Source organism: Ananas comosus, linkage group 23 (assembly GCF_001540865.1).
Source record: "Ananas comosus cultivar F153 linkage group 23, ASM154086v1, whole genome shotgun sequence".
Taxonomy (NCBI): Eukaryota; Viridiplantae; Streptophyta; class Magnoliopsida; order Poales; family Bromeliaceae; genus Ananas; species Ananas comosus.
The window spans coordinates 3,583,586-3,610,476 of NC_033643.1; the positions used below are offsets into that span (position 1 = coordinate 3,583,586).

Consider the following 26,891-nt stretch of genomic DNA (forward strand, 5'->3'; position numbering starts at 1 on the left):
TGGGGTTAGATGGGGTTAGCTAATCCGGAATAATTTATTTGAGGTGGGGTTAGCTAACCTCACCCATTTTTTGGGGTGTTTGGGGATAAAATGGGGGTTAAGGGTTAAGGGGTTATTCCACCCCTTAACCCCCAACCAAACAAGAAAGAATTTAATCGCGCTTCATGATCAATACGGGCCCCATCTTTAAAATTAGCAAATTATTATTTTAATAAAATACCAAAATTTTGATATAAATATATAATAAATAATTATAAGGTGTGTTTGGTTCGTCCCCTTTTTACCCTGAAATTGGAATCGGAATGGACGAATCCGTGTTTGTCCGTATTTGGTACGTGGAATTTTTATTCTGCTTCCGAATCCCGGATGATTATTCATTTTTTCAATACGGCCTAAGAGACCGGATTGGAAATTGAATCCGGGCGGAATTAATTTGATTAGATTAAATTTAACTTTTTAAGCTTATTTTTTTAATTAAAATATAAGTTTGAGTTTAAAAATTATATTTATAAATTTTAATTTTAGTTTAAACTTAAATTAAAAATTAAAATTCAATCAAACATTTCAAATCTAATTTATAAATTTGAATTTAAATTTAAATTCAATTTAAAATCTAAAATTTTATTCAAATTTTATTTAAAATTTAAATTAAATTTATGGATTCAAATTAAAATTAAATTTGAATGTTGAATAAATCCCAAAATTTTATTATGTTTGAATCACCATTCAATTTCAAATTTAATTTTTTAATAAAATATATTTAAAATTTTGACATAAATTTTTAGTATTTAATTTTTAGTTTGAATATAAACTAATATATTATAAAGATAAAATTGACATATTAATCTGATTACATTTTTTGATATCTATCTGAATCAAACGCAGACAATGAAAATAATTCATTCCGATTCCGATTCAAGTGACGAACCAAACAGAATGAGATGATAAATAATTCTGATTCTGTTTACAGCTTATTCTCATTTCGATTCCGATTTCGAACCAAACGCACCTGTAATGTATTGGTAAAAACCGAGACACAACAAGAACAAGCAACAAATTCTTTCCTTGCTTTTCCCTTAATTTTTTTGTTTCATTGATTCAAACTTTTGAAATGCAGACGAGAGCATTACACGCAATAAATCCCAGGGGAGAGAAAGCAGGCAAGCAAGCAAGCAAGCAGCTCCAGTACAGCTGCTCTTACAAATCCCATATCAGACGACAAAAAATACATCAGCTTAGAAAAGGATGCAGGGCATAATCATCATAATCACTAATGAGAGTGACGAGATAGTAGGACGAGGAAGAGGAGTGAGAGAGAGAGAGAGAGAGAGAACGAGAGAGCTCAGATGCAGCAACAGCAGCAGCAGCAGCAGCAGCAATAGCAATAGCAATTCAGTAGTTATTGAACTTAACCTAGCAGACAAAGAAATAGATGTAGAGAGAGGGAGAGAGGGAGATGAATCGAGTAAAATTTGCTTTGCTTAAGCGGCGGGCTTGTCCCACTTGAGGGGCTTGACCACCTCCCAGGTGAAGTCGGGGTCGTCCCTCCCGAAGTGCCCGTACGCGGCCGTCTTCAAGAAGCGGTTCCCGCCCTTCTTCAGGTCGAGATTGATGGTGATCATCCCCGGCCTGAAGTCGAAGTTCTCCTTCACGATCTGCAGGATCTCCTTGTCGGGGATCTTGCCCGTGCCGTAGGTTTCGACGAACACCGAGAGCGGCTCCGGCACGCCGATGGCGTACGACACCTGGACGAGGCAGCGGCGCGCAAGCCCGTTGGCCACGATGCTCTTGGCGGCCTGGCGGACGATGTAGGCCCCGCTGCGGTCCACCTTGGTGGGGTCCTTGCCCGAGAAGGCGCCGCCACCGTGGGCGCCCCACCCTCCGTAGGTGTCGATGATGATCTTGCGGCCTGTCAGGCNCGTCGCCGTGGGGCCCGCCGATCACAAAGCGGCCTGACGGGTTCAGGTGGAAGATGGTCTTCTCGTCCAGGTACTGCTCGGGGATCACCGGCTTGATCACGTGCTCCTTGAGGTCCGCCGCGATCTCGTCGTTTGTCACCGTTTCGTCGTGCTGGGTGGAGATCAGGACGGTGTGGACGCGGACGGGGACCATGGCTCCCTTGTCGTTGCGGTACTCGACGGTGACCTATATATAGATATATAGGGTTTTAGAGATATTTCTACAACAATTTGAATTTGGAGATTCTTTTAAATTCAGCAAATCTCCCTCCTGTTTTCAATGACCGAGGGAACTGTAGTAGATAGCTACCTGGGTCTTGCCGTCGGGGCGGAGCCAGGAGCAAGTGCCGTTCTTGCGGACCTCGGTGAGGCGGGCGCCGAGCTTGGTGGCGAGAACATGGCTAAGGGGCATGAATTCAGGGGTCTCGTCAGTGGCGTAGCCGAACATGTGGCCCTGGTCACCGGCGCCGATCTCCTCGGGGCGCTTGGTGAAGTGGCCGTGCACGCCCTGGGCAATGTCGGGGGACTGCTGCTCGATGTTGACGAGCACCTTGCAGTGGTCGGCGTCGAGGCCCACGTCGTCGGAGACGAAGCCGATGGTGCGGCACGTGTCGCGGACGATCTTCTCGTAGTCCACGTTGGCCTTGGTGGTGATCTCGCCGAACACCATGACCATGTTGGTCTTGGTGCAGGTCTCGCACGCAACCTTGCTGTCGGGGTCCTGGGCCAGGCATGCGTCGAGGACAGCGTCGGAGATCTGGTCGCAGAGCTTGTCGGGGTGGCCCTCGTTGACCGACTCCGATGTGAAAAGGAAAGTGTCCTCCATTTCTTTCTCTTCTTCTTGTTTTTTTAAGCTTAAAACCTGAGTGAGCATATAGGTAAACATCTAAATTTTCGCACAGTTTTGAGATCAAAATCCAAACTTTAAATTGATATAAGGGGTAGAAAAAACACTCAAGCACCTGTTTGTTTTTTTATTACATAAGAGGTTTTTTTTTTCGCTACTAAATCAAAATGCATGTTATTTCCAACTTCCATGATGTGATCTTATACTAGGCTTAAGTTAAGTGCGTATTAGCATGGGCCGTATCCACCATATATCGGCACGATATAGCTCCGTGCTGATAGCACAGCTCAAAACTCTTTTTTTAAAAAAAAAATTAGTATGTAATTTTTTCAATAAAATTTAAAAAATTACATAAAAATACAAAATAAGCAATTATAATATTTTGGCGCTAAAGAAAATAAATATTTCATATAATTATTTGTTGACACACATATATTTTTTTGTGACCGACACACATCGGCACGGTCCGACATACATGTATTTTTTTGTGACCAACACACATCGGCACAGTCCGACATGCAACATTTTCTATCGTGCCAGCAAACTTTCGGCACGACTCAGTGTCATGGTATTTAAATTCTTGATTTGTTCTGAAAAAATATGACGAATCCTATTGAACTATCACCCAATTAGATAATGATCTCAAATTTTTCGTCGTTCTCGCTCTTTTTTCCTTTCTATATTGGATAAATACATAAATACAAGGACTAGATTCAACAAGAAAAAGGAACAGCAGGTGAAGAGAGTACAAAACAAAGCATTGATATGTTGAGAATAAAACGAGATCACGACAATGGAGAATCAGAATCCTCTACTACATAAATGGAAGTGGATGATCACAAAGCATCTCACTCTCTCTTCATAGAAACGCTTCTACGAGGAAAAGGTACTAGAGATCAAAAAAATCAAAGGCCATCCCTATGCTCGATAAGGGTAAAGATTTGAATTTAAACATCACAAATAACCTTAAAGCAAGAGGTCGCGTAGCAGTGTAAATAGACAAAGTTAGAACAGTAAGATAATAGTAGCTAACAAAAGAAAAAAAAGAAGCTTTGTCGCATCGATACGAATAGAGCAATTTGTTTGTTTGATCTCAATACTGGACGGGATAATACCCAAAAAAGATAGGGAATTTCCGAAATGCTACCCTAGAACAAAGATCTATAGCTTGAAAATGTCATATATGTAAAGAAATCGTTAGATCCAAGAGTATAATCAACTGATAATAAGGAAAATACGCAGATCTCGGAGCAGGACACTTCAGATCCCTCTATTCCACACCAATTTCATCAAATCGAAACCCTAAATCTAGCATTAAAACAAAAAAACAGAAACTACACACGAAACTAGCGAAATTTTTAGATCGTCGACAACTACTCCCTCCGAAGCACCAAAAACCACCTCGATAACCAATTCACAACCCAGATCCAACTAATTACACTAAAGGAACCGGATAAAACCTGATCTATACAATAAAATCCACCCAGATCTATAAAGAACACCAGATCACGCCAAAATACGGATCGTACTCCCAGGTCAACGCCACGAAAGGTCCTAGATCCGGCATTTAGATCGTTCCAAGCCCAAAAAACCACCCAAAAATGGCAAAAAAACACACCATTACACCTCGATCGAAGCAGATCCAAGCGAAGAGAGGTCGAGATCTGATTACCTGAAACCCTAGCGAACGCCGCTTCCCTTCTCTCTCTCTCTCTCTCTCTCTGTAACGAATCCCCTCCCTGTGGACGCACGACCTCTAATCCTTCTCCGTGGGGGGCTCCTTTTATAGACGGCCGAGGGCGCACGCGATTTTTGGACCGCTCGAATCGGACGGCCGAGATCGAACCGTGGGCGAGGGATGCGGATCGGATCTCACGGGGTTTCCATTTAAGTTGGGGGTCGGTGAGCGAGTGCGACCCCGACGAACTCGGTGGAATTAGGAGACCAACTCAAAGCGCCCCCGTAGACCGCGCGTTCCACGTCAGCAAACGCCGCCCAGTAAAAACCCGACAACAGTGCGACTTGGCCCCGAGGAGTCGTAGACCGGGTCTACTACGGTGTTTACCGGGGATCCCGCCTTTACCGGCTGTAGCCGGTGACCCACCTACCTCCCTGGACCCACGCGCTGTCCAGGTTCATCGAAGCGCGGGGGGTTGGGGGAGCCGGTGGTGACCGGCTAGGATCCCGTACGCAACAGGAGACACGTGCAGCGAGAGAGCGGCCAATGAGAACGCGCCACGTAACCCGGTCAAAAGAGCGCGCGCGACCGTTTTAGAACACGTGGACCCCGTGCGAGTGGTCCCCACATGTAAGAGCACTGTACTCATCGTTGACCCTTCCCGAGTTTTTCAAAGGCAACCGTTTGGAAATGTTGCATGCTCGAATAATGAAAGAATAAATATATAAATATAAATATGTACGGATCCTAATTTTATACAAATTTTTTTATTTTTAATTAGATTTAGAAGTACATAATAATTTTTAATTTAAAAAATATGTACGGTTGTTGTATAAATTTTCTATGCACGTTATTTTTTTTAATGATGGGTATAATACCGTTCGTTCCTAATTAAAAAAAATTAAATATAGTTTATCTGTACATTTATGATAAAAATGTAAAATTTACATTTTAAAAAATTATAAAAAAATTTGTAAACTCGAGCTCTTTGTAAACATGCGTCTAAATTTTTAATTTTAAAAATGAGGCTTCTTGATCTTTTATCAAATAGTTCAATAAATCTCTTTCATTACCGAGTTATTAATTACATAATAATTTTGGTTCTCACCTATGCATATAGTTTTATAAAACTTCAAAACAAGCGATAAAAATTGAAGTTCGGCTTAATTTATTCTTCAATCGTCATGCGTAATTATCAAAATTGGCAGAGAAGGGTTTTACTAGATTATAAATCTATAATAATTAATTTACTTGACGAGAGTGGCCGATTAAACTATTGGTAAATTTTAAAGAATATAATTACGAAAATTAAAAGTTTATGCATCTATTTACCGAAAAAAGAAAATCAGGAGGCCCTTTTTATTTTGTAATACTAAATATTCTATAAAAGATTTTTTTAACGTGGGGCGTACAAATAGTATTTTTTTAAAATTTATTAAGCAGATAGTGTACATACAGTTAAAATAAACAACTTTTCTAACAACTAGGTACTTGGATGTTACATGAAGGTATTTTCAAAAACAACCTTGTAATTCTTAAATTTAGTTTCTTTAATTGAGTTTATCAAAGATTGGTAATTTTTTGTTCTAAAATCAATGATAACTCAATCAACATAAAAAGTGAATATTTCTGAAATATAATATAAAAAAAAAAAAAAAAAAGAAGAAATTTTAAGGTTACATGGTGGAGGATTCCATCAACATCACTAACTGCATTTTTCAAATTGAAAAGGAAATCAAAATTTTGACTCAAGTTGCAATGATTTGTGGAGGTGATTCTCAACTAATATTTGGTAGGTTGGTGGTACATCACTAATTACTAGTTGTGACCACTTCCTACCACTTGACTCCAACAAGAGTTTAAGATGTGGTAGGTGGGAGTAGGTGACACAATTTTTTATTCTTTTAAAAATAAATTTAATTAAAAATATAGAGTAATTATATTGTAAATTTGGGGCTTCAAGATGTTTTTTTTTTTTTTTTTTTTTTTCGAGAGAGAGAGAGAGATAAGTAGCATGCTCTCTGCTTCGTATATTTTATTTAGAAATAAATTTAGCTGGAAATGTGAATCAATTAGAATTCGAACTTGAGACTTGGGGTACCAACAAACAAGCCCTTTGTCACTTGCGCTAGGAACCGTCGGTGACTTCAGATGTTTATCATTAAGTTTTTAGTCAATTGTGTTAAGAAAAATAATTTTTTATTTTTTCAATATGAGTAACTTGCACTCCCTATTTATGAACTTTAATTCAACCTTTTTATTTTAAGCCAAGTTACACTTTGGTTCTCAAACTATCAGTTGTGTCACACTTAAACTATTAAATTTTAATTCGTTATAATTTCAAATTCAAATTTTTTAAATTGTTGTAATAGTGTTCCACAATCTAATGTAGTTGACTAGTTTTAACGTTTTTATGACACTTCAATAAGAACTAGGCTTAAACATTTTGGACCTAACAAGTTATTATCACTAGTGGGTCGGATCGTTATATTTGGTATTAGAGCCACTGCCCACTGGTTTAGCAGTCGGAAGTGTGAGGCTCGTCAAATAACGCTTCGTGGTCTTGGATCATGTGTGTGATGGACTGACGAGGACGTCGGGACGTAAACTGAGAGAGTCTATGACACGCCAGTAAGAATTGGGCTTAAATATTTTTTGGTCTGTGGTTTGGGCCCAACAGTTATCATTGCTAATAGATTAGATCGTTTTAGTGCTGTTGGTGTTAAAGTGATATGATGTTTTAAGGGTTAATTACAAACAGGTCCCTTCAAACATAGCAAATTGTAAATTTATCCCTATAAAGTTCAACTTTAATATGTTGTCCCCACAAAAATTTCAATCCTTTCAAATATATCTCTGTCGTTAGAATTCGTTAGAAAATTTTTGTTAACCATAGGTTAAATACTTAATCCTAATTAATTTGATATTTTTACCCTTCTTATATTATACTGTTGTGGCTTTTGAAGGGACATATTTGTGATGGCAAAATTCAAAATATAAATAATTTTCTAACGGTTTTCTAACGGTAACAAATCAAAGAGGTATATTTGAAAACAAATAAAACTTTTGCAAAGACAATATATGAAAGTTGAACTTTATAGAAATACATTTGCAAATTACTATATTTACAGAAACCTGTATGCATTTAACCCATGTTTTAAATATATTGTATTATCAATCACAATATTACCACATCACTTTCACATTAGTGAAAAACAAATCAATATTCAGTTAGCTTAATTGAATTGTAGAATTTGCTGTAAAAAGTTAGACGGTTCGAGTTAGAAATTATAATATTTAAATTTAAGGACCAAAATATTATCAAGCTCATAGTTTGAGGACTAAAAGTGTAATTTAGCCTTGTTAACCCATTAAAAATGTGTGATAAATAAGAGAAACAACTTCATTGAAAAGGACCATTGATTATATTTTTCTAATAACTACAAAGTATTTATATTTTTATAATAATTTAATACTACTAGGTGTGCAAGAGTTGGATTGCACTTTGAATAAGCTGACGTGTCATCCATAATAAGCATTTAAAATTTAGATACTCAACAAGAAAAGATAGCTGTTGAGATCCTCTACAATGTCATGCGCAATTATTTTAAATTGATTATTTAATTTTAAAAATTCAAATTTATTATTAAACTTTTGAATTTGTTTAATCAGAATCAGTTAATGATAATTTAACTTCAAAATTTAAACTAATTGTGTATTTCAATAAATTTATAGTTATGAAATTATATGAAGTATACTAACTATATATGATAAACGACGTACTTAAATTTGCAAGTCAAATCACTGTTGACTTACTCTAATCAAACACATTGAAAGATTGGAAAGTAAAATTAATATTTTAAAAAATTATATAGTTAATTCAAAATAGTTTATAGTTCAGATAAATTTTGTATGATTTTATCATTGATTTGTTAATTTGTGGTTTCTTGCATACACGTCCCTATAAAAATGTAAAATTATATAAATATCTCAGCAAAGTTTATCTGAACTATAAACTATTTTGAATTAACTATATAATTTTTTANATTGATTTGTTAATTTGTGGTTTCTTGCATACACGTCCCTATAAAAATGTAAAATTATATAAATATCTCAGCAAAGTTTATACTTTTGCATATATATAGTTTAGTAGGACATGCTTGCAAAAAAAAAAAAAAGGTTGTTATGGTCGCACATAGTAATTAATTTTGTACGGATTTATTTGCCAAAAAAAAACTTATTATGCTTGATTTCGAGTTCTATCAAAAATGTTCTTTTATTTTCTATATATAGGAATTGATGAAATATTGCCTATTCTATTTTTAACTAAGCGTACAAATTAACGATCGACACAATTAATTATGATTTGGAGCACTCAATCCAAATCTATGATTGCCATATTTTTTAATTGAAATGCAGTAATATAAAAATCACACAACATGCTTTAATCAAGCTCGCTAATTGTAAACGACACATTCAAATTCTAAAATTAAAAAGCTAGTAATTTAGTCAAATAGAACGAATTCGAAAATTCAGGCTCTGTTTGAATGTTTGAAATAACATTTGCAATGATAACTTATTTGTTACAAAAAAATGTCTTATGTAATTGGATGTTAGAATTTTGATTGTTGCTCAGCGAATGGTCTCAGTATCTATAATTTGACAGAATAATATATTTATTTATGAGGTAATATATATTTTATTTTTTAAAATATAATTCGAAGGCTAAACATATTGTCACCATTTTAGACTTTTGATTACACTCCTCATCAATCAAATGCTAAATATTTTCCTAAAACAATTAGATGATGTATTGAATAAGATGTTCATACATTTATGTAAAGAATAATAGCAAAATCACAATCTTTAAATGTTAGATAGTTGAATTTAAACGAACAATATTTTAGATAAGTTCTATTCATTTTTACCTTAGAAAATGGAGACTAGGCACAACAACTTGGACCCGACGTATATTGGGTCAAGCGAAGAAGTTCCGAGGCTGGTTGGTTTCTCAGAAAAGCGTAAAAAATAGTTTTTCCCGATAATTTTTTTTTCTATGAAAAACTTATGCTTTAGTTATTTGGTTTAAAAACTAATTTTTTTGGAAAGTTTTTTTTTTTTTCAATTTTTATGAAAAATCAGTATTTTTATTTTTTTCTAAAAAATTGAAAAGAGAAAACATTAATCTGCGATAAAATTTGAAACATAAATTTTCAAAAGAGCTAGTTTTTATATGAAACTAAACGGACGAAAAAATAAAATAGAGATTTTTTATGAAAAGATTTTTTCCCGCAAAACTTTTTTCCGTACTTTTTCTTCCGAGGAAGCCAACACCCTTTTATGCCAAGGACCAATTTAAAGAGCTTATTGGTATTGATGCTTATCTAATGTTATTAGGTAGAATGAAGTTGCGGATTGCTTCCTTATTTTTTGACGGGTCCACGAAAAACTTGTCATAATTGACTCATTCTTTGTGACATTGCTATGTTGCCCTTGCAAATAGTCTTTTACCGTCGCAAATTTTTCTTATTTATCCTTAAATTAAGGGCAAACGAAGTATTTCGACTTTTTATCGTTTCAAATATTTTTTTTTATCGTCACCAACTTTTTTTTGTTTGTCTTTAAGTTAGGGGCAAAAGGTTTATTTTGACTTTTTATAACTCTGGTAAAAATACAACTCGGCTTTAATCTGATATGACTTAACGGGTATTAACAGCTGGGTTATTTTTGAATAACGAAAAATATATATGAGGTGTATATTTAAAATAAAAAAATAAAAAAATATATAATATACCAGAAGTTTTAAGAAATATATTAGATATATATTTTTTCTATCTACTTTTTCACATCTAAAGTGGTTTAATCCCAAAATATTTGGGTCGAATCCGTACTAAGCCTTTTAGGCCAGCGCAAATAGATTCCAACCTGTGAACCAATTTAAAAGCCCATCAAAGCCCAATAAGAGCGTCTATTAAAAAAAGGATTAATTGCATACAGATCCCCGCAAACATAGTAAATTACAAGTATCTTCCTATAAAGTTCAACTTTCATAAATTATCGCTGCAAAAGTCCTAATATTTTCATATATGTCTATGCCGTTAGAATCCGTTAGAAAAGTTTAGTTAACTATAAGTTAAATACTTTACCCTAATTAATTTTTGACATTTTTATCCCTCTTATTTTATACTGTTATAATTTTTGGATGGACATTTATAATGATAAAATTTAAAATATAAACAATTTTTTAACGATTTTCTAACGATAACAAATCAGAAAGATATATTTAAAAATATTATGACTTTTATCGGCATAATTTATAAAAATTAAATTTTATAGGAATATATTTGTAATTGACTATGATTGTGGGGATGCAATTAACCCTTAAAAAAAAAAAGAAAAAAAGAAAAAAAAGGCGTCTATAAAATACTACAAGTATTGCAAAACCCTCGCGAAAACCCTTCTGTAAGGTCTCTTCCTCTTCGTCGTCTTCGTCTTCAACCTCATGAGGGGAAACGACGATCTCGATCTCCGCCCATGGCGCCCGCGCCCTGGCCCCTACCTCGGCGAGATCTCCGCCCTCTCCCTCCTCCCTCTCCCCTCCAACCTCTCCTCCTTCCCCCTCCTTCTCGCAGGTACCCCTCCTCTCTCTTTCTCTCTCTCGAAATCTAACACCCGATTGCCCTAATCCGCCCCTTCTCTTCATCAGGATCGGGGTCGCAGCTCCTTGTTTACGCGGTGGAGTCGGGGAGTCTCCTCAATTCGTTTCAAGTATTTGAGGGGGTTCGTGTGCACGGAATCGCGCCTCGGTTCCTTCGATCGACGGAGTTGTTGCCTTTCTCGGTGGCGGTGTTCGGTGAGCGGAGGGTTAAGCTCTTTGCGCTGCGTGTCGGGGCTGGGGATGGTGGTGCGGTCGCCTCGGTGGGGCTGGAGTTGCTAGGGAGGTTGCCGGGGTTTGATCACTGGGTTCTCGACGTGCGCTTCTTGGAGGTGAGCTGATTACTTGAATGTTGTTGGTGGAAGCAGCTTCTCTGTTGCTGCTCGAAGCAGCGGCCAAGGAGACAGTTTGGAACTTTTGCTGTAGTCGGAAGCTGAAATTAGGTCCTGGATATGCAAAAACATAAGCTTTGATTTGAATTTTCCGCTTCTGGTGTAGTGGCGAACTGTTGCGTCGCAATTGCTATAATGTGCAAACAGAACTTAGTGCCTGATCAGTCATGCTACAGCTTCTGTTTTCAGCTGCAGCACAACTGGTGGAACAATCTGCGAACTGAAATGCAGAGCTAAAATGAGATTTCGAGCTCCAAAACTAGTAGCTCCATTTAGGATCTTCTGGTTTAGTTGCAAAGAGAAGTTGTTGGGAGGGTTTTATTACTGTTTCTTCTAATAGTACTACTTAAAATGATGCTCTGTCAAATGTTACTAGCTTTATCAAATGTCACTAGCTGGGCCAAACAGGCTCAGTTAGTATGGAGTTGCATAGTGACTAGTTGAATTGGATAATTGGTGCTACAGGAAGACGAGCTACTCGCCGTTGGACTAAGTGATAATTCCGTGGCTCTATGGGATCTTAAAGCGTGTTCTCTTGGTTCCCGAGTAAAATCCCCAGGTTTGATATTTGTTCATGGAGCTTTATTTGGTTTTATCTTCCATTGTTGGTAAAGTGGTGCATTTTGGTTGCATATGATAATCCTCATACATTCTTTACGGGCGTAATTATGGATAATAATGTGCAGATAGATGTCTTTTGTTCTCGATGAGGATGTGTGGGAATAGCATTGGATCTCTTCTCGTGGCATCGGGTACCATTTTTAATGAGGTATGCTTTTTCTTTCTTTCCTTTTTATTTTTCTTTCTTTTTTCAAAATCTCAGTTCATTTGGTTATGAGAAATGCTTTTATTTCTTACTGGCGCATAATAGTTTAGGTTGAATAATTGTTTTGTGTGTTTTGCTTTATGCAATTTAGCAACATTATTTCCCCTTGAAGTACCGACTTTTTAAATGCAAATGTTGGCTGGGCAAATATATTCAGGAACAAGAATTTTCACTATTTCTGATATTCTTGCCTGAGGAAGTGATCATGATTATTGATTAGGGGTTGCTTCTCTCAGAATTTTGTTTTATTGTTAGGGAAGGCGGACTATGCATCCTAAGTGTAGTTGCTTTCTTTCACTATGGCTAGTGTTGTTAGTTTTAATATGGCAGCCAATAGTTTTATATCATTTCAAGAGTGTCATAATTTATATTTTCACTTGAAATGGCAAGAATATTACTTGTCTTCTTGCAGCAAATGATATTTTTGGATCTTTTGGTATGTGGAGGTGTAATTACAGATTCTTAATATGTGATGGTTACATAGGTTGGTTTGAAAATTATCTTTCTTAATAGCATAAGTAATAGGGCTTGTGTCTCTCTTTGCAGATACTTATTTGGAAGTTAATTCCTCAAGTCTTGCTTTCATCGTCAACTTCTGTGGTTGAGACTGGCAATCCAAGCATTGCTTGCAATACAAATATTCATTCTCATCAAGAATACATGGCCATTCATTTGAGTAGGCTTATAGGGCATGAAGGTTCAATCTTTCGAATAGCGTGGTCTACTGATGGATCAAAATTAATGTCTGTTTCTGATGACCGCTGGTGGGCTATCTTCCCAGTTTTATCTCATGTTTTTTCAATTATGATGACTTTTTGGTACTTCAACAAATTTTTAGATTATTTGAATTGCCACTCATAACTCGTGTACTAATCGGCCCATTTTTAATAATGTTTTATTGTCAGGACAGTGCTCGAATCTGGATGCTGAGTGGCGGAACACGAGATTGTAGTGAGTTGGAGAAGATTCCGGGTATTCGTGTTGTTACACAACTTTCACTTTTTGGACATAATGCGAGAATATGGGACTGCTACATCTCTGATTCTGTAAGACTTTATTATAAAATGCAAATGCATCCTCAGTTTTCTATATCATTTAGAATTCTTCTAATAGTTTCTCATTTCATACTTGGAAGTATGCACTTCTTTGTTGGGTTTTGTGACCCAAATATCATGATGTACAGATTTATTTATTTGTCCTTACTGTTGTTTTTGATAAGACCTTGGGAGTTGTTGATGCTTCTAGTTTGAAATACTTAACTTTATTTCATAGTTTGAAATATTTAAATTTATTGCTTACATGGTGTCTAATTATTTGCTAATTTGAACCCACTTGAAGAAGTCTGGGACTTGCCAAAAACAATTAAGCCCAACATAACATACTCAAAACTAGATGAATTCAAAGTTCAAACAAATGTCAGTTACTCTACCTGTCACTGTTCATCTGGACAGAGCAAAACAAAATTAGTAAACTATATATAGCTTGATAGAAAAAAAATAAATTCAAAGTTCACAGAAACAACAACAGAAGAAAATTAATAAACTGAAACAAGGTTGATAAAGAAAAAGTGTGTTATCTTGCTTTAATCGAGTGATAAAGGTTTCTACTTTGTATTATGATGTGTATTCTAATATTGTGATCTTTATTGCTGAGAAACTTTAACCTCTAAGTGCTTTTTCCAACTGAATTTGCCATTTAGACAGTTATTACAGCTGGAGAGGACTGTACTTGTCGTGTCTGGGGAATGGAGGGAAAACAAATTATGATGTTCAAGGAACACATGTAAGTGATTAAAATGTACTTAACTTGAGTTGAACTTTATTGGACTTTGCTCATCTTTCCAGTTTGGTACTTACATAAGGCATAATGATTGTTTAGTGGAAGAGGGATATGGCGATGTTCATATGATCCCAGCTCTTCCCTCCTTATTACTGCTGGATTTGATTCTGCGATAAAGGTACATCAGCTTTGTTCATCTTCAACTAAGGAGAAAGCAGAAAATAATGTGATGCCAAACGAATTTGGGCATCTTACAGAACTATTCACAATTTCCCCTCCTAAAGTATCGAAACAGCTCACAGATAGGTATAGCTTTTTATGTCATATTTGACTTTCAGCAACTGTAGTTAATATTGTTATTAATAGTTTTTTTGTTTTTTGTTTTTTTTGTTGTTGCATATGCTCTTTTGCAACTGTAGCTATTGTAAATTATTTATTGCAACAATTATGGGACTTTCACTATAATTGATGCGGAAAGTTTTTGTTGGAATGAACTGTTTTATCATCCTTGAGAAAGATTTTGCTGTTAATAAGAGAGAAAGGGTTCAATAGACATAAGGTTGTAAAGCATGCTTAGAAGTTTAGTCAAGGGAAGTAATTTTTCTTCTTTGGTTGTTGATTATTGCGTTATGAATCTTGCTAACAGGTATAACCTAGTGAAGGGTATTGAATGCATCCTCAAGGAGCAATCTCTGACCCCGACCTTAGTCTAAGAGTTCACAGTTAATGTATGGCATTGAATGTTATTTGTCGTGATACCAAATTCTAAACATCATTAGCAAAAAAATGTTCTGCAGCAAAATAAGTTTACTTATGTGGCCTAGATGTAAAAGTAAAGCATGTGCATGTCCTTCAGTTGTCATGTGGGCTTACTGATTTCTCCTTTTGTCTCCTGCGGTATTGCAGCAAAACTGAATATGTGAGAGCCATACATTTTACACGAGAAGATACACTTTTTGTTGCCACCAACAACGGCCACCTGTATTGCTGTAAGTTCTCTAGTTCTTTGGATGTAAGGTGGACTCAACTTGTCCAAGTAAGTGAAGAGGCACCAATCATTTGTATGGACATAATTGCAATAAACTCAAGTTTATCTTTGCATATGGACGATATTATTGCCCTTGGAGATGGTAAAGGGAAAGTGACAATTCTCCTGCTTATAAATGGTGGCTCTACACCCAAAATGAATATGTGCTTTACTTGGTCGGCTGAAAAAGAGAGACAACTACTTGGAGTTTTCTGGTGCAAGTCACTGGGTTGCAGGTTAGTTTATCAATTTCCGTATATATTTCTGCAAAATCTGAATTTCCATTTATGCCCTTTGAAAATTTAGTTTCTTATGTGTATAACTTTCCACTTGTACTAAATTAACTTCCTTATGAATTAGTCGACTCCAAAACTGTATTTTTTGCTAGAAATTGCACTTCTGTTGGGTAAATATGGTATTTCAGTTTTGTTCATAGTTAGTTAATTCGGATTTGGCAAAAATTCGGTTCAAAGTATAATACGAATAAAATTCGTATCCCAATTTTTAAATTCATTGAAAATTACGGCTTAAAAAACATATTCGCCAATTATTTGGATACACGATTTATACGGAAATTATACGTTCACCAATTAATAATTCGGAATAAAAAATTCGGCTATTAAATTCTTCTTCCCAATGCCGAGCAGGAAATCAGCGGATCCAAACAACTTATTTGGATTCAATTTTGGACCAGTAACAATTCTAGGGACCCGTTGATACGAGTTATTGGCTAACCACATTAATACGAGTTGTTTACCCATAACAAGAAGTAAAATCATGAAAAACAGAGAATAAAAGAGTAGTATGTCGAAACCAGATTGCGAGCAGCATGCGGCGCCGCGGCGGTTCCGATGGCAAGTGGCTCGTGGTCTGGGGCAGGGAGGGTTTCGAACTTCCCATGGCGAGCAGCCTCGGCCTCGCGGAGGGTTCCGATGGTGAGAGGTGCGCGGCCCGGGCCCCGGGGTGGGGAGGGTTCTGAAGAATCCGAAGTTTCAATGGTGAGCGGCGCGTGGCTCCACAGGGCCTTCCGATTGCGAGCGGCCGAAGTGCAGATGGCGAGCGACGCATGGCTCCACGGGGGCTTCCGATTGCGAGGGGGGCAAGGAGGAGGGGAGTGAGGGGGGCTGGGGCATACTTTGAGCGAGAGGAGAGGCGAACGTTTTCTGCGGGAGTTTTTCTTTTTTTTTTTTTCTTTTTGACTGAGCGGGCGTTTTTTTGGGCCAATAATACGGGGTTCGTGAATTTTTCGCGAATAATAACTTTAAACCAAAAAAATGTGATTTATTCCGAATTTTTGGGAAAAAAACGTATATGGGCTGTTTAATTCGGTTATCCAATAATTCGCGAATTATTCGTGAATTAACTAAGGTTTTGTTTGCTTCATCCATTTGTGATGATTGAATAATCCTCTCATGTGTGTTTGGTTTTCATCAAGCAGCCATCTTTTCACTGCTGATCCAAGAGGAGTTCTCAAGTTATGGAGTTTAAGGGATGCTTTACAGTCTGATGCTTATGATACCGCTAGAAGTCCTGAGGTGCCTCTCGTTGCAATATTTGAGTCATGTTTTGGGGCGCGAATTATGTGTATAGATGCATCAGCCAAAGAGGAGGTAATCATTGTGTATTTTGTTGTCTTCTGGCTAAAGCAGTACGATCAATAATGCTGTAACATCTTGTGTCTTGAGGCCACAATCAGAAATAAAATCCTCCTAAAGATAAAGATTATTGTGCTATTTCTGCTAGAGGTAACCAAAATTGCTGTGCTGGTTGGCACGCACTGGCACGACCGATAAGTACTGCCAGGCCTGCCTGTGCCTATAAGCCCTGTCTGTCCATGTTGACTGTGTCAACATATAAAATAGGGTAAGTGTCGAGACATGCTGCTGTGTCGTGCTGTGCTGTGCTACTGGCACACCAGCATTTCTCATGCCAGTGGCACAACAATCCTTGGAAAATAGGATAGAAAACAGCAGAAGATGAGAATATTCGGGTTGAAGAGGAAATGAGAGGGTAATAACAGAGAAAAGGAAGGAAAAAACAATCAAAGCAATTCATTCTAAGTCTAATCAGTTAGTAGTCATTCCCTTGTCCCTGTTTGTTGGAACATAAAGATATTTAAAGGAGGATCATTGTTAATGTAATCATTGTTCCTATGTTTTATACCATTTTCACTTGCAACTTTAGTGTTTTAAGTAGTGATATAAGAACTATTTGAAACCTTTCTTGTTCAGAGTACAAGGAACATCCGTTATGCTCAGTATAAATGTGTTTTATGACGATTTTGTTTTCTTGTAGATAATGGTATGTGGTGACAAGAGAGGTAATGTTACTGTCTTTCCCTTGATGGAGGGCTTGATATCGTCTGATTGCTGTGATTTATTGGAGAAGATTTCTCCACTAGATAGTTTTAAAGGTGCTCACGGGATTTCCAGTGTGACCAGCATTTGTGTTGGTGTCCCAAATTTTAGCCATGTTGAAATATTCACGGTAAGGCACAAATTATACTCACGAGAAGACACAAATTTTATTCATGGCATTGACATTGGCTGTCATTACTATATTTGGTTACCTTTTTTTTCCTCAAAAATGAAAATATGTAGACGGGAGGAGATGGCTGTATCTGTTTCTTTAAGTATGACAAAGATGTTCAAAAAGTGGAATTTGTTGGGATGAAGCAAGTGAAAGAGTTGAGTACAATTCAATCAGTCCTTCCTATCTCTATCTGCACAGAAGATTTGGGTAATTATGCAATTGGTTTCACATCCACAGATTTTATCATGTGGGACCTTTCAAATGAAACTAAGGTACTTTAATTTATATTGATCATAGAAGCTGAATTTGGCCACTGCCAATTTATTTCAATTGATTCTAATGCACCAATTGCATTTTTGTGTAGATAGTTCAAATTCCTTGTGGCGGATGGCGTCGACCTTATTCTTATTATCTTGGAATAGTACCTGAATATCAAAATTGTTTTGCCTACCTGAAGGTTTGTTGTGCTTTGGTTATTTTGTCTAAATTGTGCTATGTTAAGGTGACATGTTCATTTTTTAAAAAAACTTTGCTGAGGAAGTCAAACTTGTAGCTTTCTAATGCTTTACTACTTGAATCCACTTCTTAGGACTGTGATACTTGAGTTCATTGCATGACTTTCTTTTCCAGGATCACACTGTTCATATTCAAAGACTCTGGATGCCAGCTCCTGAAAGAAAGATGTTTCCCCAAATTTTGCATATGCAATTTCATGGAAGGGAAATACACTCTTTATGTTTTATTGCTCTTAAATGTGAATTAAATTTGAAGGAAAGCCCCCACATGTGGATTGCAACAGGGTGTGAAGATGGAACTGTTCGATTAACCAGGTTTTAACTTTGAATAATTCTTTTGATTATTTAGAATTTGTCAACACAATTTTGTTAATTTCATTATATCTTTGTCATGTTCATTTCCAAATGCAGTAAGATTTGATATCTTCTGCATTGCAATATCTTCATCAGAATAGTATCTTAAAGGGATAATATCTAGAAGTTGACTATCCATATCAGATGTCAGATTCTTCCGGCTGTTATTATATGCCTGAGATGCCCTTATCGCTTTAATCTTCCAGCTGTCATGGTCAAAGTGAAACCCTGAAATTTTAAGTGACACAAATTATGGCCTATAAATAGGAAAAAAGATCAAGATGAAGTAGGAATTAAAGTTTGGCAGATCAACTCAATCGTAGCCTCTGTAGTGTTTGTGCAATTGTTATTTGGTACCAAGTAAATAAAAATGTGTTTCTATAAATGAGAATTGATAGATGAGGCTTTTACTGTGTGGTAGAATTGAAATACCCTTGCAAATTATGGGATAACCGTGAACGTTTAGCAAAGTTGAACTTCCAAAAGTATGTACTCTTGAATCTGTTCATAACTGAGCAATGCAAGCTTTGTTATGCAGCTTATGCCTTATATGTTGCTGCTCATAGCCAGCAGAGGCTTCTATGGAGATATTGATCAGCGAATGGGGGCAGAAGTTGATATGTTACTTGTTCATAGGGTGCCTATTCCTTCATATGCTTCATAGACTTATATTGCGTCGATTATTTAATCATAGGGTAAAATAGGTAGTAAATTAGAATTCTTAGTGCAGACACTCCCATTCTATAGTTCTAGTAAACATGATATAGTGTGCCAGTACATCAAACCAACTGGATGTATTCCCATAACGGGTTTCTTCTACTCTCTCTCTCTCTCTCTCTCTCTCTCTGTGCGTGTGTGCAAATTACAACTGGTATGACTTTACTTCTTCTTGGTTGTACTAAACTACTTACTAATAAAGCAGAAGTGATTTCTAATATACATGATTTATGTCTTAACCTAGCACTGCCTGTGCTGAAGCATTTCCCGTTCTTATAGCACATATTTTCCTGTATTTAATTCATTACAGTTTTTATTTGCCTTATTGAACTATCTTGTTGCTTAAATCCAGCTAAAGTAGTCCTTGTTTTCTTGCTGCAGGTACTCATCTGAAGGCTGGATTGAATCTAAATTGCTTGGGGAACATGTTGGTGGATCAGCTGTTCGGTCCTTATGCTTCATACCAAAAATCTATGCGTACAAAGATCAATCCAACCGTTCTTATGACAAATATACAAATCCTCTTCTTGATAGCAAAGACAACCATTTCATACTTATTTCTGTTGGTTCTAAGCAAGTTTTAACATCCTGGATTTTACGAAATATATCATCAGACTTCGGATCTGAGCATATGTCTTCATCTATATCTTTTCAATGGCTTTCTACTTACATGCCACCAAAATCCAGCAATAAGTGGAAAATTGAAAAGTTGATAACAGAGATGTCTGAAAAGAGGAATTTGTCGACGTCTGCTCAAATATCCAAGGCATTTCCAACAGATACAGGAGAAGAAAAAGTGAGTTCCATGATCTTGGATCAAATTGAAAATGACTGGAGATATCTGGCTGTCACTGCTTTTGTTTTAAAACATGCTGATAGCAGGTAAAAACTTTAAAAGCCATAAATAATCTCAGTTTTTCTCTGTTTTCTATGGCTATATTAGCTGATTTTTTTTATCCTTTATAGCTTCCTCACATGTATTCTTGTCGAAGAGAGAACTAATCTTTGGTCTCCTGAATACTCCAGGTTAACAGTATGCTTTGTTGTGGTTTCTTGTTCAGATGCTACACTTATTTTGCGAGCTCTTCTTTTGCCGTATCGGCTTTGGTAAGATGTCTTATCTTTAGTGCCTTTGTCCACTCACTTTTGTTAAGCTCTTTATATAGCTATTTCCTACTAATGGTTCATTAATCCAGCATTAAGGCATCAGGGTAAATTCTTTCTCACAATCTTGTCTTTACAGGTTTGATGTTGCTTTATTGGTTCCACAGAGGTCCCCGGTTCTAGCTCTGCAGCATTTGGTTGTTTCTGGATATTCTGATTGTACAGGTTTAGTCTTCAATGTTTATCTGATGATCATCTTATCACCAATCCTTTTGAGCCTAGGGCTTTCCATTGTAATCAAATATAAATAAGATGCATAGTTATATTCATGATGTGATAATTTTCATTTGTAACACATACAATGAAGTCTAAATTAATGGCTAAAATTAATGAGGTTTGGATCTGGGAAATGCTCTCATATGCCATTTGAGTGTTTTCGCTTTGGAGTAAAATCGGTGGAAATTTGCCTGTTTCTGTCCTTTGTTTCCAGTTGAATATCTCCCACTTGAACTCAATTCTTGAAAAATTCCCTATTTAATGTGAAATCATGGACTTGGCATAGCCTTGCTTTTGTGAAACATTTTTTTATTTTAAGCATTTTCATATTTGCATTACTACTGTGATTATGCTAACTTTTTTTAAAAAATTTCTAATTGCAGATGATATTTTGATTGGAAGTACGTATATGATCATAAGTGGCTCAACAGATGGGAGCATTACTTTCTGGGATCTCACTGAAACTGTTAAGAATTTCATGCAAGAAGTTTTAGAAATTCACCCAGAAACGATGATTGATTATCAAAGGCGTCCCCGAACAGGAAGAGGAAGCCAGGGGGGCCGGTGGTGGAGATCTTTGCCAAACCGATCCTTGGAAAAAAGAGTTTTAGATACTTCCGCCCAAAAGAAAATTATGAATTCTAACAATATTAAAGATGCGGATGAGACTGTATATGAGAAATCTTCTGCATATGATAGTACTTCTGTAAGCATGCATGAAAGCCTTACCAGAAGCTCAGCACCCAATCTAGTCGAAGTGAAACCGTTGTTTGTTTTGAACTCTGTTCACCAGTCAGGTGTCAACTGCTTACATGCTTCAAAGATGAAGGATTTTGTGCATTCAGAACCCGAAAAAAACGAAAATGCTTACTGTATTGTAAGTGGCGGGGACGATCAAGCATTGAACTGTTTTTGGTTCACTATTGAAGGAGCTATGAAATCCGATTCTAGCCAAATTGAAACAGATGATATTAGACCATCATTTCAGGATAAGACAGGTATTATCAGATTCTTAGTACCTGCTTTCTTTTTTTTTTTATTTGGCTTTTATTTACTTGAAGATTGTTTCTTGCCTAGCTCCTAGCATTGTGAAATGTTCTCTTCTTGGTTCGTCTAGTGACTGTAAGCTTAGCATTCTTCATCAAGATAAAATTGCAGCAGCTCATAGCTCAGCAGTGAAAGGTAGCTGCTAAACTTTTTTCTTTACCCCCTTTCAATAACTAAACATTGAACCTTTATTGACAAATATGAATTTACTGAATGATTGTAAATCCATCTCAAATTAATCCTCCTAACTGTCAATTGGGAAAGAAACCTAACATATTGAACTGATTATTATCAATTACTACTATTCTTTTGTGTAGGTATTTGGACAGATGGTCGATGGGCTTTCTCGACTGGTCTTGATCAGCGAATCAGATGTTGGCGAGTTGAGCATGGTAAATTAAAAGAGCATGCTCACCTGATTATTAGTGTGCCTGAGCCAGAAACCCTAGATGCTCTAATTTGCGACAGGTGGAGCTTTTTCCCATATTCTTTTCTGCTGGTGATTAGCTTAAAAGTACCCTCTTCAACTAATTAGTTGGTGGTTTTTCTTTCTGGTTAGCATGAAGAGCAAATACCAAATCGCAGTTGCTGGGAGGGGCATGCAAATGGTTGAGTTCTCTTCATCATAGAGTAGATTTGATGTATTATTGAATCGAAATTTCAGGTCTTGGATTGATATAAACTTTGCTTCTAGTATTACTTTCCAATTTGTTGTTCTTTTATCTAATTCAAAATGGAAATGATTAAAACTGTCTCTTTGAAATGCAGGTGTTTTTTCTTCCTGACACCTCAAAGAGGACTTAATGGTTATTAACTTATTATCGATTTGACACCGGTGAAAGGTTTTTATAATCTCAGATACCGATTAAGTCTTGTTTTTAGGTTTTTGCTTAATTTTCTGATTATTTATTATGGGAGTTCACTGAATCTGTTCCGTTATGGATTTTAGCTTGCTATCAGGGATTCTCTCTAATTTATCGACAGTTTGCAAGACTGACCACTTAATGGCTCGCTATTGTTGATTTATACGTCACATTTAGGAACACAGACAAAACTAAAAGATTAGTATAATACTTGGTTTTTTGGTTACTTCCTGGAGAGTTACTAGTTATTTTAACCTGTTTGAAGAAATCTATTTGTTTTCTTGGGGTTTTGCGGCAGCTGTTCTCATGTTCTATTCATTTTCTTCAGAAACAAGGACGGTTAAACTAAAGTCTTTGTCATTTTTCAGTATCTCATCATATATTACTAGTGTAGGGCCGGCGCTTTGCGACGGGTAGATAGTATTTTAGTCAATTAAAAAATATATATTTAGTAAAATTTTAAGATTGAAAAAATTATAGCTAAAGAATAAAAAAAAAAGGATAATTGCCTCTATACCCCTCAAAACTTTAAAAATATCTAATTTATTCATACTTTTTTTTTGTTTCAAATATACCCCTCATATGTTCTTCTGTTATTTAAAAATGTCCCCACAGTTATCACCCGTTAAGTTATCCCGGGTTAAACGTGAATTAAATGTCTATCAGAGTTAAAAAAAATTTAAAATTCCTCTTTTGCCTTAATTTAAGGGCAAATAAGAAAAGTTGGTGATGGTAGAAGGGAAAATTTGAAAAGATAAAAAATCAAAATACTTCTTTTGCCCCTAGCTTATGGGTAAATAAGAGAAGTTGGTGATGGTAGAAGAGTATATTTGAAAGGACAAAATAGTAATTTTATAAAGATAATGACTGTTGCTAAACAGTTCATTGACAAAATTTAACTCTAGTGGTATATTTGAAATAACTTGAAATGTTAAAAGGGCATTTTTAATATTAGCCTTTTAAGAGGGGTAAATTAGAAAGCCGGAAAATTTTCAAGGATATATAAGCAATTGCGCCAAAAAAAAACTATAAAATAGTTTTATGTACATTATAAAAAATAACATTTTATTAATATTTTCTTAACTTTCAATATTTGTAGAGTTAAATTATTCTACTAATTTTATTTAAAAATTTAATTAAACTTACCAGTTTTAATAGCTATTTTATAAATAATTTTTTAAACTAAAAGATTAATAATGTAAATAGAGAAAATAATCATTATAATAATGTAAATAAATTAAAAAAAATTAATCTATACACCGGGTGTATAATTATTTTTTTGCATTGTATTTACAAAACTTTATTATAGAAGTAAAAATCCAGTAATTTTTATATATAGATTTTTTATATATCATAGATTGCATTTTTGAGATCAAAATTTAATTTTATTATATTAATTGTCAAAAAATAGGTTTGGTTCATATAATTAATTTGTAGACTTGGTGCAGGCAAAAAAATAGAATATAAGGACATGTTTGGTTCACCTATTTTAGATTATGGAATCGGAATGGAATTCATTGATTTCGATAATTGTTGTTTGTTTTGTAGGAATTGGATTCAGATTCTCATTTCACTCCGAAATGGGAATGGCCAAATCCATTTATGGCCCAATCCGGTCTTGAATTTTAGATTGGCCTATTCTAAAGTGAGAAGGGCGGGGGGTGGGGGGGATGGAGAAGAAAGTGACATGTGGCTAAATGACTCACAATTCATTATATAGAATAGAATAGATTAGAAAAACTTCAAAAATGTCCTTTTAGTATAGTGCATTAGCAGCTTAGAGTGTGTTTGGTTCCTCGTAAAATCACCTTGAAAGAAAAATTTCGGTGAAAAAGTGAGATTCCGACGTTTGTTTGGTCGTAAAAAGATTTTCTCGGAATTTTTTTTTTACGAATTGTAAGGAAAACGCGTGTTTTCATTTTCCGCTTGAAACCAGCAGAAAGCGAAAACCAACGCCCGAGAAATCGCGGCATTGGGAGGGTGAGGGGGGCAGCAGGCACGCGGTCCACGAGGCATACCCCACCTCGTGGACCACGACCTCTCTCTCCCCCCTCTTTTCTTTTACATATATATAATATATTTATATTTTAAAAATAGTATTTTATTTTTACTATAAATATATTTATAATATATTATTTTATTTATAAATATCTAGTAATTTATTTTATAGTATTAAATATATACTATTATATATATTATATTACATACTTAATTATTGCATAATATATTTTAAATATATTTTATTTATAAATATAAACTATAATACTACTATATGTAATATGATAATAATTATATAGCAATAATATAAAATATATAGAATAAGAAAAAATATATAACCTTTTCTTTTTTCTTTCCTTTTAATCAAACAACTGTAACGAAAAATTATTTTTTTCCCTACAAACCAAACAGTAAAGGACGTAAAATTTATTTTCATTCGAAATTTTTTTTTCCACCGAATTTTTTTTTTTTTTTTTTTATAGTTTTATGTCAAAAACCAAAGACACCCTTACTACTTTTGGGTGAAAGTATAGTAGCCTGTCATTGTGTGATTTCCTTTTTAGTTTTCCCTTAGGGCTTACTGGAAAGAAATCCTAGAAAGTATAACATTTTAAAAACTACTAAATGGAAATAAAGTGCTATTTTTCATGATATTTATAAAGTGTAGATAACACAAGTTACTGGTGTTACAATTTCAAATCGCACCATAGTACACGCTGCAAATGCATTCATTATATTCTGGGGGTGCTTTTAATGAACTGTCCTTAATGTTTTTTACAGTTCACTCTAATGCTGATGACCAGCGCCTAGGATTCTATTAAAGACATTTGTGTATGTTTGCTTCTCCAGATGCCGCAGGTGAAATTATGTTTCTTGTCTGAAAGCTCAGTGGGGCAGCTTGAGAGGTACATCTCCTCATAAATATTTCTTCCTTTGGAAGTATTTGCTGGTTTCCTCAATGCAAATGTGGTGTGAAATCTTGTGTTGTTGACCAATTCCTAGTCCTAATCCACCGTTTATTTCGGGGTTTGCTTTAGTTAGTGACTGAATCACATAGCCTGTTTCCATCTCTTTGAGAACATTGGATGCCTAGTTACCGAGTTTTTCGAGGCAATCCAGTTAGGTTTCTTAAGAGACTGGATTAGACTAGGGTGGCATAAAGTTAGTGCTTAGTTAAGAGAGGCATATACTATCGTTATACTAGTCTATATTGAGATTTGGACCTAATTTTTTGGTACGTAAAAAGTGAGAAAATTTCCTCTTTTTCCCTGTTTTGGAAAGTTGTTGGGAGTTGTTGATACTTTGTCATTAAGTGTGATGATGCAGTTACTTTCCTTTGGTTTCTTCCTCATTATATTAATCTAAATTACTATCAGAAAATCCGCGATATGAGATTGATTTTCTTTGGATTGAAAGTAGGTTTTGATCAAGATTGGCATTTCCCCGTTTCTTGAGTTGTTTGATTGTATATAGCTGTTGTTGCACTAAAGATCTAAGTTTATTGTTTGAATTACTGCATCAGCATTATATAGTTTGTGTATCTCTTCTAATTTAAGTAATTGCTTTATAAGCTGTACCATCAGAGGTGGCGAAAATATGTAGGGATATGGACCATTCAAATCATATCTTAATCAAGCGTGTTGTTATTACATACATTTTTTTTTTTGTTTCCGTATGCAACACATTATTCAGAGTCCTAAATGAAATCTAGGAACAATACTAAATAATAGCAGATGTGAAAACGCTGAAATTAATGGCTGATTTTTATGTGGTTTAGGATGCATTGAAGTGTGAACATATGAGCATTGACTATGTAATGTTGTAGCCAAAGTCACAACTCTCAATATCAATAATGAACCGACCGCCCCTATAGCAAGTGGTAAAGGACTTGATGGTTAGTACCTGAGGTTCTAAGTTCGAATTCTAGTTGATTCATATTTTCAGCTAAGTTTATTTCTAAATGAAATAAACGAAGCGGGTAGTGTGCTACCTATCTCTCTCTCTCAAAAAAAAAAGAAAAATATAACATATCTCTGTGCTGATCGGACAGAGTTTATACTAATGTTGCTGCACTATAGATAATATGAAAATAGTGTTTATAGTAAATTATGCTTTTGGCCCTCAAACTATGAGGCGAGTGACACTTTAGTCTTCGAATTCTAATTTGTTGTAATTTTTGGCTTGAACTATGAGGCAAGTGATTTTTTAATCCTTGAACTTCTAGCTCAAAAGTATGAGATATGTGATATTTTAGTCTTCAAAAGATTTGTAACAATATTCTATTTGATGATGTAATAATAATTAAAATGATACATTACTTCAA

At 35.5% G+C, this 26,891-nt stretch overlaps 2 protein-coding genes across 5 annotated transcripts; one reads left to right on the forward strand and one right to left on the reverse strand.

The window, feature by feature from the left end:
• LOC109728048 (S-adenosylmethionine synthase-like) lies at positions 1,236–4,605 on the reverse strand. Its single transcript, XM_020258327.1, is given in 4 exon segments — positions 1,236–1,920; positions 1,922–2,145; positions 2,269–2,820; positions 4,478–4,605. Coding segments are annotated over 3 exon segments (1,179 nt in total). The 5' UTR covers positions 2,785–2,820; positions 4,478–4,605; the 3' UTR covers positions 1,236–1,481.
• LOC109728003 (WD repeat-containing protein 6) lies at positions 10,926–26,217 on the forward strand. Of its 4 annotated transcripts, none has more exons than XR_002220882.1 (23): positions 10,927–11,115; positions 11,190–11,470; positions 11,996–12,089; positions 12,217–12,299; positions 12,903–13,120; positions 13,267–13,402; positions 14,056–14,138; positions 14,235–14,441; positions 15,042–15,398; positions 16,601–16,772; positions 17,458–17,649; positions 17,763–17,966; positions 18,059–18,151; positions 18,325–18,524; positions 19,662–20,162; positions 20,307–20,387; positions 20,524–20,609; positions 21,044–21,658; positions 21,738–21,842; positions 22,025–22,175; positions 22,267–22,371; positions 22,476–22,549; positions 25,349–26,217. XR_002220882.1 is itself a non-coding variant. In XM_020258260.1 (22 exons), the coding sequence occupies exons 1-21, from the start codon at positions 10,986–10,988 to the stop codon at positions 22,334–22,336; spliced, it is 4,059 nt and encodes a 1,352-aa protein (XP_020113849.1). In that variant the 5' UTR covers positions 10,927–10,985; the 3' UTR covers positions 22,337–22,371; positions 22,476–22,796. The 4 variants fall into 4 exon arrangements, 2 of the variants coding, with proteins under 2 accessions (XP_020113850.1, XP_020113849.1); XR_002220883.1 differs by having other exon boundaries at positions 25,418–26,217; XM_020258260.1 differs by lacking the exon at positions 25,349–26,217 and having other exon boundaries at positions 22,476–22,796.

Coding starts and splice junctions, on each gene's coding strand:
- LOC109728003 (XM_020258260.1), top strand. CDS start 10,986: ATGAGGGGAAACGACGATCTCGATCTCCGCCCATGGCGCCCGCGCCCT. Junction 18,152..18,324: donor ATTGTTTTGCCTACCTGAAG/GTTTGTTGTGCT, acceptor TTTCTTTTCCAG/GATCACACTGTTCATATTCA. Junction 18,525..19,661: donor GGAACTGTTCGATTAACCAG/GTTTTAACTTTG, acceptor TTCTTGCTGCAG/GTACTCATCTGAAGGCTGGA.